Source organism: Gastrolobium bilobum, unplaced genomic scaffold (assembly GCF_033153095.1).
Source record: "Gastrolobium bilobum isolate Gb01-03AN ecotype WA unplaced genomic scaffold, APGP_CSIRO_Gbil_v1 utg6656, whole genome shotgun sequence".
NCBI lineage: Eukaryota > Viridiplantae > Streptophyta > Magnoliopsida > Fabales > Fabaceae > Gastrolobium > Gastrolobium bilobum.
The window spans coordinates 63,091-74,015 of NW_026896856.1; the positions used below are offsets into that span (position 1 = coordinate 63,091).

A 10,925-nucleotide genomic window follows, 5' to 3' on the forward strand; every position below is an offset into this window, starting at 1 on the left:
TTTAATTTTATTAAAATTTAGATTTTTGCAATACATCTTGTCATCTCAATTTAAAATTATGTTTTACCTTGTGGACAAAGTTTTCACCACTTCGACTTTTCGTGCTTCTAGGTTTAACTTTCGGTTTAACTTTCATTTATAGGATTTTGACCTCCCATGGAGAAGTGAAAACTTGACCTAAAAGTTGAATAAGTTATTGTATGGGTTTTCCTTCACACATTTTGCTTAAAAGATGTCTTTCTTCAGATTATCTTTCCTTAGACCTTCTCCAGGGTTTTATATGGATCTTGTTGCATCATTTCCCTTTTTAGGGAGTTAACGTCGTGGTGTCACTCTTTTTAAGGTCTTTGCTTGATTTGCATCCTGTTCGTTTTCCCTCTTCAAGGTTATTTCTGAAACTCTTTTTCAGGATGTGCACCCTTCTTGATGGTTACTGTTCCGGATGGCCCAACTACTAAGTGGCCCAATGGCTCAGGCCTAACTCCAGGCTCCAACCCACGTCAGCCCTAAGGGCTGACGTGGACCCTCCCATCCCCCAATACTGCGACGCGTCCAAGGAGAAGCACCAAAATGTCACATCTTGGGACCTTAACCCCCTAAGGCGACTGTCACAGGCACCTTAAAGGGAAACTGTCCCTTTGTCCGACGCTGACATCGCCAGGCACAGAAGGCGCAGCGCTGCTATAACAGCAGCGCCTGCCACGCCAAACATTGCCACCAAAGGGGTGAATCCCAATGAGGGTTGACCCCCTCCTCACCAACCCACACCGTTTCCCCTATAAATAGCCCCCGAAGGCACACCATGGAGGTATCTTATGTATCGTTATTCTGCCCATTTACTTTGAGTCATATTATCGCTTACTTATCCACTAATTATTGCTTGTTTATACTGGGCAAAGTACCTCTTAGCTTGGTCTCTACCTGTGCTAAGGGTATAATCCATACAGTGACTCATCCCTGAAAGGAACATAGTGGGCTTATAGATCCCTACGGTACATTGGCGCCGTCTGTGGAAAACTATAAACTTCTATTCCCATTCTCCTACCAAAGATCCACAAGACGCACTTCAAACCTAGATAACTAAACATGGTTGTCACGACCAGAAGAGCGGAACAAGCCAGGGCTGTTACCCCGGATGGTCACGTGCAAACATTACATTCCAACTCCCCGCCATCCATGCATTCAGCCCCCGCTGAGCGAGCCGCTGGCGAGGCCCTCCCCCCGGCACTACAATCTGTTGGCCCGCAGCTGCCAGTAGCCGGTGATAGAATAACACAATTGAACCATCGTGCACCTGTGCGTGAAATGCAAGGAGAAAATTTAATCCCAAACCAACCCCCATCGCCGAGAGTTCATTTCGGAATCACATTCCCTACTACTGCTCCATTAGCCATCCCTCATGTGCAGGACTTTCCCAACTAGTAGCATTGCGTCTTGGGACAATTTGGCAAACAAGTTCCAGTCAAACTTTGTAAACAGTCGCCCCGTACCTAAGTCCGTTCATTCCCTTGAAAATAATCGCCAACAATCTAGTAAGTCCCTCAGATTTTTTTTAGACTGCTTTGATAAAGAGGCTCTGCAGGTGCAGGGCTTAGACCCCAAGGAGTAGGTACATATATTTCTTTCAAGCTTGCGACAGGGAGCGTTCGCTTACGAACTCGCTCGACATGAAATTACTTACTTAGAAGAGGTCAAGAAGAAAGCCCAGGAATTCATGAGAATTGAAGAGTATAAAGGGAGTCGAGTTGATGACGCCCATAACCAAGAGAAGACGGTCAGCAAAAGTAAGAACCAAGTTGAAGAAAACAGGAAGGGTCACAAACCATTTAAGTATGCCAGTCGCCCTTCGGAACGTGGTTAATCAGGACGCCAGTCACACAGTGTCCTGCAAACAGAGTACAAAGAAGAGCCCAAGAGTAACCAACGACCCCAGCAGCCGATCAGAGAAGTTGCCACGTACTGCAAGTTCCACCGTAGCAACAGCCACAGTACCGAGGAGTGTAGGCACCTTAAAGATGAGATTGATGAGCCCATCAAGGGCGGTTCCCAAAGGCGTGGCGGTGACGCGGCACGCCCAGCCGACACAGGAAGGCGTCACCCCGAGCATAGCAGGTCGCCAGAACGAAGAAGAAACAACCAACCTGGCTATCAACCTCGCCGCGAACGAGATCGTAGAGAAGGCTCCCCACGAGACCGCAGAGTGCCGGTTAGCCAAAGCAATGGAGGAAGGAGGGAAGGAGATGACGAAGATTCAGCAGTCATCAGGCACAGGGTGATAAACATGATATCAGGAGGGCTGAGCGGAGGCGGAGAATCGGTCAACGCCAGGAAGAGGCACCTGAAACAGTGCTTGGCGGTTGCGGGTAAAGTGATCAGCAAAGTACGAGTGGATTCAGGTTCTGCCAAGCCCAAAATCGTGTGGGATTGCAACGACTTCAGTGACGTCCTTCCTGGACATGATGACCCTCTAGTCATTCAAGCAATAATCACCAATTTTGGCGTCAATCGCGTGTTTGTTGACCACGGCAGCTCTGCCGATATCTTATTTTTGCCCTGCTTTAAGGCGTTAGGATTTACTGTTAATGACTTAACCCCAGTTGCAGGTGAACTTTCAGGTTTCAATGCAACTACCACCAAGCCTCTTGGAATGATAAACCTACGTTTGTCTTTGGGAATACCTCCCACATCAAGGTCAGGCGACATCCAGTTCCTGGTGCTTGACACCCAATCAGCTTACAACGTTATCCTCGGCAGAAGGATGCTCGCCGCGTTTGAAGCAAGCATATCGCACCCGCACTTGGCGATGAAGTTCGTGGCGAGGGACAACAAGGTCGCGACGGTAAAAGGCAACCAGACAGTAGCCAGGAGTTGCTACAATATATCTCTGAGACCAGCACCTAAGGCCACCTTCAAAGACCAACCAACGCCACAAGTGGTGACATCGCAGGTAACGAAAGAAAATACTAGCAGAAAAAACAAAGAGCTTGACCAATGTTTTCTTGTAGAATTCGATGCTAGGGACGACCCTCGAGCAGAACATTCCAGGCCCACGCCAGACGCAGAGTTAGAGCATGTCGTTTTGGGTGACGCCGAACACCAGACGACTACTATCGGTGCAACCACTGATCCAGAAATGAAGAGTAAGCTGATCAAACTACTACGTAGCAACAAAGACCTCTTCGCCTGGAAACCATCTGATATGCCAGGTATAGGTCCTGAAGTGTGCTGCCACCGGCTGTCCGTAGACCCCAAAGCAAAGGCCGTCGCGCAGAAAAAGAGTAAGTTTGGCCCGGATCGCTAGAGGGTAATCGACGAGGAAGTGGAAAGGCTCCATGACGCTGGCTTCATAAAAAAGTCAAATATACAACCTGGCTCTCCAACCCGGTATTGGTCAAAAAGCCCAGTGGGGCATGGAGGATGTGCGTCGATTATACTGACCTGAACAAGGTATGCCCCAAAGATGCTTATCCCTTTCCAAGCATTGACCAGCTGATGGATAATGCATCCGGGTTCAAGATACTCTCATTCATGGATGCCTACTCTGGTTACAATCAAATTCCATTACTAGAAGATGATCAAATCAAGACGGCGTTCTTCACCCAGAACGCCAATTACTGTTATACTATGATGCCCTTTGGCCTGAAGAATGCGGGCGCCACGTACCAGCGAATGATGAATGAAGTGTTCAAGGACTTGATCGGCGGCAGCGTAGAAGTCTAGATTGATGATATGAGTAAGTGCGAAAGTACAAACATGCGGCTCAATCCGAGTAGGTGCACTTGATCGCCAAATCACAAACACCGGAACAACACTTGACGCATCTTCAAGGCGTGTTCGATAGGCTGCGAAAGTACAACATGCGGCTCAATCCGAGTAAGTGCACTTTTGGCGTTCTGGCGGGCAAGTTTCTAGGCTTCATGCTAACCGAGAGAGGCATAGAGGTCAACCCTGATATGTGCAAAGCAGTCATTGAAATGCGAAGCCCGCAAACAGTCAAGGAGGTTCAGCAGCTGACTGGTAGCTCTAACACGTTTCTTGGCAAATTCCGCACACAAATCGCTCCCCCTGTTTGGGTTGCTCAAAAAAGGTACATCTTTTGCATGGTCCGAGGAATGTGAAGGAGCTTTCCAAGAGTTTAAAAGGGCTTTGTCCTACCCGCCAGTCCTCACTAAACCAGACAGTGGCGAAACTTTGTATTTATACCTCGCGGTTGGTACTGAGGCCATCAGTGCGGCGTTGGTCAGAGAGCCAATGGAGGAAGGCCAAAAGCCAGTTTACTTCATCAGCAAAGTGCTGCAAGGGGCTGAGCTGCGGTATCAACAAGTTGAAAAAGTCGCCCTCACACTCATTTTTGCGGCACGAAGGCTGAGGCCATACTTCCAGTGCCACCCTATCATTGTCAGAACCAATCAGCCCATCCGCCAAGTCTTGCACAAGCCAGACCTCGCAGGACGAATGATGTCCTGGGCGATTGAGCTCTCAGAATACCAGATCAGTTATGAGCCAAGAACCGCCATCAAAGCTCAAGCCCTCACTGATTTCATTGCTGAGATGACACAAAATCCTCCACCCAGTGCCCAAACCGCTGAGACGCCGATGTCGGCGATATGGAAACTATACGTTGATGGCTCATCAAACGCCAAAGGCTCAGGTGCAGGAATGATAGTTGAAAATCTAGACGGTGTTGCTGTCGAACACTCCCTGTCTTTCGAATTCAATGCCACGAACAACCAGGAGGAATATGAGGCCATGATTGCAGGCCTAATTCAAGCAAGGGAGATGGGCACCAGACATCTCAAAGTCTTCAGTGATTCCCAGTTAGTAACGTTTCAGATCCTTGGTGAATACCAAACCAAAGGACCGTTAATGTGCAGGTACTTAGAGAAGGTCAAAGAGTTAATCCAAAGCTTTGAAAGTGTCGAGGTGGAGCATATCAGGCGTGCCGAAAACACAAGGGCAGATATCCTCGCCAAGCTAGCGAGCACCAAAAGCCCAGGTAACAATCGTTCTGTAATCCAACACAATATGCCTAACCCATGCATAGTCATGAGCATTTCAGAGTCAAACCCTGAAGTCGCCAAAGAGACCTGGATCACGCCCATTGTCAACTACTTAGCTGAAAGGGTTCTACCTCTCGACCAAAAGGAAGCTATAAAGATCGTAAGAAGAAATGCCCATTTATGCATGGTACACGGGCGATTGTACAAGCGAGGACTCTCAACTCCATTCTTGAAATGTCTGAACCCTGGCGATGTTCAGTACGTTTTAGAGGAAATCCATGAAGGGATCAACGGCCACCACATGGGCGGTCACTCGCTAGCAAAGAAAGCGCTAAGAGCTGGATTTTATTGGCCAACCATGGAGCGTGACGCCCATGAGCATGTCAAAAAATGTGAAAAATGCCAGAAGTTTGCCGACGTACACAAAGCTCCACCTGAAGAAATGACATCAATCACCTCACCTTGGCCTTTCTACAAGTGGGGAATCGACATTCTGGGTCCCTTTCCCATGGCGGCTGGCCGGGTCCAATGGTTAATTGTCGTCATTAACTACTTTACCAAGTGGGTAGAGGCAGAACCCTTGGCAACAATTACATCTCAGAGGGCAAGGAAGTTATTTTGGAGGAGCATTGTCTACCGCTTCGGTATTCTAGCGGAAGTCATTACAGATAATGGTACCCAATTCACCGACACCAAATTCCAAGAGTTAATGAGCAGTCTGTAGATCCGACATCACTTTGCCGCAGTTGAACACCCCCAATCCAATGGCTTAGTGGAATCGGCCAACAAAATGCTGGCCAAAGGAATTAAGAAGAAGCTGGAAGCACACAAGGGGGCGTGGGTAGACAACCTCGACAACGTGCTGTGGGAATACAGGACAACCACCCAATCTTCCACTAGAGAGATGCCTTTCAGACTAACTTACGACACTGAAGCCATGATTCCCGTTGAAATCGGCGAACCCTCCTAGCGACGGGAACACGTTACCAAGGTCGCCAACACTCAAAATCTGAACGAAGCTTTGGACCTATTGGACGAGCTCAGAGGGCTTGCCTCCCAGTCTGACCGCCTTTCAAAAGAAAAGTTAGCCACTTATTATAACAAGAAAGTCATTTCCCGGAGTTTCGAAGAAAAAGATTTGGTTCTTAGAAGAGCAGACATAGGCAACAAGAACGCCCGAGAAGGAAAGCTCGCCCCAAATTGGGAAGGACCTTACCGGATAGCTAACAAATTGGGGAAATGAACTTACTCCCTAGAGACGCTTGGGGGAAAAGCCATACCGAGGGCGTGGAACGCAGATAAGCTCAAGAAGTATTATAGTTAAACTACCATGTAACACTTCCTACACTCTTTTCCTTTCCCAGGTTTTGTCTCCATGGGTTTTATTGGAAAAGGTTTTTAATGAGGCAGGGTTTCACGTTTTCGATAAATACAAGCGCCAATTTGCCAACTCTTGTTAAAGTCGCATGATCAACCAGCGGGATGGTTTTCACCCCCGCCAAACGTGTGACTGGGACGATTCTCACCCCCAGCAAACGCCCAACTAGCGGGATGGTTTTCACCCCCGCCAAATGTTGGACTGGGACAGTTCTCACCCCAAACCAACACCCAACTAGCGGGATGGTTTTCACCCCCGCCAAACGTTGCACTGGGATGGTTCTCACCCCCAGCCAACACCCAACTAGCGGGATGGTTTTCACCCCCGCCAAACATTGGACTGGGACGGTTCTCACCCCCAGCAAACTCCCAACTAGCGGGAGGGTTTTCACCCCCGCCAAACGTTGGACTGGGATGGTTCTCACCCCCAGCCAATGCATAAGTTGCGAGACGGTCCATCTAATAAATGATACATCAGTATTTAAAGAGTTTAGATTGACAGCATAAAAAGTTAAACAAATTCATTGATAATTAAAGAAGTACAAGTCCGCAGTCGACATACCAACCACGACAAAAAGAGGAAAAGAGCCCCTTGTTGACTCACCAACCCTACTACACTTATATCTAAACTTGCAAATCAAGATTGGCGATCATCAGCTACGACATCTTCATTAGTAGCTTCTCGGACCTGTTCAATCGCGCCCTCCTCAACATTCTCCAAAGTCTGCTTAGGGACGCCCGCAACTGCAACGCCTCCCCCAGTCGCCTCGTTAGGACCAATCAAAGTTTCGTCAACAGGTTCTGTCGGCGTGTCACGCCTAACATCATCCTCCTCACGATTATCATCACTCGGCATCACTTATTGGGCCGGTCTCGGGCACGCTTTCATCTTCATCAGTCTCAGTCCCCTCCTCAATTACCTTCACCCTGCCATCCTTGAGGCGCTCAACTATCTTGTTGTCTTCCACCTCATAGTCGGGGGTGAAACCATTCAAGTCAAGCTCAAGATACCTAACAGAAACTTGCTGAAGGGCGTTGCTAAAAGAAGCGTACATAAGGTTAGCTAAAGCTTCTTCAAAGTCTTCCACCCTCCCAGTGAATTTTTTGAAGTCCTCATCTTTGGCGTGGAGGCTCCCGTGTTCAGCAAACAAATTAGCAGACAGCTGGTCTTTCTCAGTTTGGAGACCCTCCTTCTCTTTCTTCACCTCTGCTAATGACTTGGTTAGGTCATCTTTGTCGGAAAATATCCGCCTAACCTCTTCTTTCTCTTTCTTCAGTCGCGAGGATAAAGATTTGTTCGAAGTTTTCGCCTCGGCAACCTCCTTACCAAGACGCCCAACCTCGGCAGTAAGACCATCCACCTTGCGCCCCATCTCACCCAGACGATCCCCTTGAGAGGAACAACGGCTGTCAACTGCAAGGGCGATCTCTTGCATTCCTAAGATGCGGCCAATAACCACCTGGGTGCAGTTCATGAACTCCTGGCGATCGAATCGCTCTGGCACCACCATCTTAGGACGCCCCACATTGGGAAATCCGCTGTCACGGTCCCTCTCAGACAACTTGAGGGCCCTACTGTTGGATGGTTTGCTGATGGTGGAAAAATATAAGTTCTGATAGGGGACGTTCCTCTGTTCTTGCAGAACACAGATACGTCCCTTAGTTCCGACCCAAGTGCACAAGTGCACGCATCAAGTAATAAAGGGAGTATTAATGCCCAAATTATCGTTCCCACGAGGATAGAGTGCTCATTATTATTTTATCACTGTTTATAAAGAGTGAAAATGAGAAGAAAAGTTAGTAAATGAACTGTCTGGTCAAACGTTCCCTACTGTCTTGACAACGTTCCTCAGGAACAATAGGTTCAATCTGATGGCAAACAGTTGCTCGCTGCGTTATGTATGTGATCCTTCCTGTTTAGAAGAAGGTGAGATAATAATCATTGGAGTTTTTATAAATACTAAATAAAATAAAAACTATTAAAACAGAAATAACTATAATCAAGAGACAACAGGGTGGTGGTTAAAACAGTTTAACAGAAGGAACAGATTTACTGCTTCACTCTTAAAGGGGTTATTTTCTCTGCTCAAGACTTAGCACCTTTTGGCTTTGTCCCAGTTTCTTTGCCTGCCAACTCTGATTCCTCAGCTCTTGGTCTAGATGGCTCACAAGTTTCCATATTCCTATGGCTCCCTTGACTCCAACAGGTACTTAGTTCAGAGCCTTAAAATGAACGAGTTGGCCCCTTATTCCTAAGGTGACCAGTAGTGTTTTTGCCATGACATCTACCTTCCCCCAATGGCTAAGCTGTCTGAAATCCCTTCCTTATGGAAGTTCCTTTCACAGTATGTACCCAATTTCCATTGGCGCACAATGAATATAGCTTACTTAGCCAAAGAAATACAAAAAGCTTCGGTCAAGAGTTTTGAAAATAGTTCTTTAAGAGTTTCACAGTTTACCCATTCCACAGATAGTTCAGCTCATGACTGATAGTTTAAACATAATTATTCTCAACTGAGATCACATAGACCCGAGATTCAGTCAAGAGATAACGATTGGAACGAAGAGAAAACACTTATATTAATTTAAAAGACAGTTTACAAAAAGAAACAAAAAATGGAGAAAGATGGGTATTTGCTCGTGAGGAGTCTTGATGGTTGTTTACAGAAAAGAGAAGAGGGGTTGTCACTTAACTACAGTTACAACTTAAAATTAAACTATGTTACTAACTACTACTAAGTGATCTCTTCCTTTCGGACTGCAAACCCTCCAGGATTCGATGATGTTTTTGTGTGAGGGTGGTCCTATTTATAGCTGGAAGAGGAGTGGCAAGACTGTAATTCCTTTGGAGCTAGTTGCTTGAATGAGGGGACGAGACTGTGGCAGCAGAGCGTGAAGCTTGTGTGAATTGCTGAATGGAACAGGATTTGGTGATGATTAACCATTGATTGTAGACCTTCCCATGTTTTGCTTCTGTTTTTAGCCAATGAGAACTCTTGATTCTCTGCTCTTCACGTTTCCAGCTGCTCAGTTGGTGCACCGCCTTGATTTTTAGAAGTCTTTAACTCTACGTTACCTGCAAAGTGTACAGAAGCATTAAATGCGTCTCAGTCTGTTTCCCTTTTAATATATTTTAAAGGAATACGTTACCATCCGTTCCCCCACTGTGTTTTTGTCACAAATGTGTAAAACAAGTGATTTTCATGCTGAAGTTGCTCATCAGATGAGGGAACGTATGGTATTTTGCCATCAAAATAGGCTTAGATGGGAACGAATTTACGTCCCATCAAACACCCCAAAATTAAACTGTTGGTTGTCCTCAAACAACTCAGAAATATTGTATTGGTCTGCCCAATTTAAAAGAATAGTATAACAGAAAGGAACATGAGCCAGTGAGCAACCGTGAACTTTTCAGAAAATGAACTACTCTCCATAGTAAACAATAAGAGGATTCTGTCCCCAGATAAGAGAAGGTTGATGATCTTTTGCAATGATTGATGTAGAGCAAGGAAAGCTGGTGTTGAGAATGAATGAAGAAACAATTACTGTCAATGTTTTTGATTGTATGAAAAGACCTATTGAAAATGGTGATTGTTTCAGACTTGATGTCTTAAAGGAGGTGGTTCATGAAGAGGAAACTCATATTCAAGAGCTTGAAGAGGATTTGAAAAACTGTGATCATGTTCAATTTGAAGATAATATTGCCGATGTCTCAGAGGTTCTTGAAAAGAAGGAGTCTGATAAAGAAGGGTTGTCTTTTGATGATGAAAGAAAACTAAAAGAGGTTCTCTTAGAGCACAAGACTGCGTTGGGGTGGTCCATTTCTGATATTAAACATATAAGTCCTTCTTTTTGTACCCATAAAAGTCTCATGGAGGATGATGTCAAACATGTGAGAAAGCCTCAAAGGAGGCGTAATCCTACAAGGAAGAAGGAAATGAGAAAGGAAGTGGTGAAACTCTTTGATACTAGTTGAAAGATTTATGTGGATTACCGGAGGATAAAGGCCACCAAAAGGAGATTCTGCGAGAAGAGACACCAAGACTCTGTCTTTCAGAGAAAACAATACTTCAAAGAGTTCTTCACATGGATTCACGGTTGGAATCAAATCTAGGAATGGTGGTCTCATGCACTGATGCATCCAGAACCACCAGACCCTGCATTTGCTGAGTTATCCCATGCTGCTGAGGGGGATAACATGGAGGATTGATTAAATCTCCTTGCTGTCGGAGAGTTATTGTATATTAGTTTGTTTTTCTTTTTAGTACTTTTGCTGTTTTATTATGACCTTAGGTTGATGTTAGGGTCATTTAGCTACTTTGCGTTGGTATATTTCCCAAACACTCTGATATTTTCTTGTGCGCATTATAGTTTATCCTATATGCCGTTGTTTGTTCCATTGTGCAGGTTTTTCATCCATCTTATGGTTTGACTATTGCTGGGGGCAACAATTCTTTAAATCTGGGAATGGTAGGCTTTAGGAAAGCACTTTGGAACTGCAATTCTTTTGCCAGGGGAGATATTCTAAACTCTTTTAATTTTTTTTTA

At 45.8% G+C, this 10,925-nt stretch overlaps 1 protein-coding gene across 1 annotated transcript; it reads left to right on the forward strand.

The window, feature by feature from the left end:
• Positions 1-4,251: 4,251 nt before the first annotated feature.
• Positions 4,252-5,724, forward strand: LOC133302401 (uncharacterized). Its single transcript, XM_061502169.1, has one exon. The coding sequence runs from the start codon at positions 4,252-4,254 to the stop codon at positions 5,722-5,724; it is 1,473 nt and encodes a 490-aa protein (XP_061358153.1).
• Positions 5,725-10,925: the final 5,201 nt, after the last annotated feature.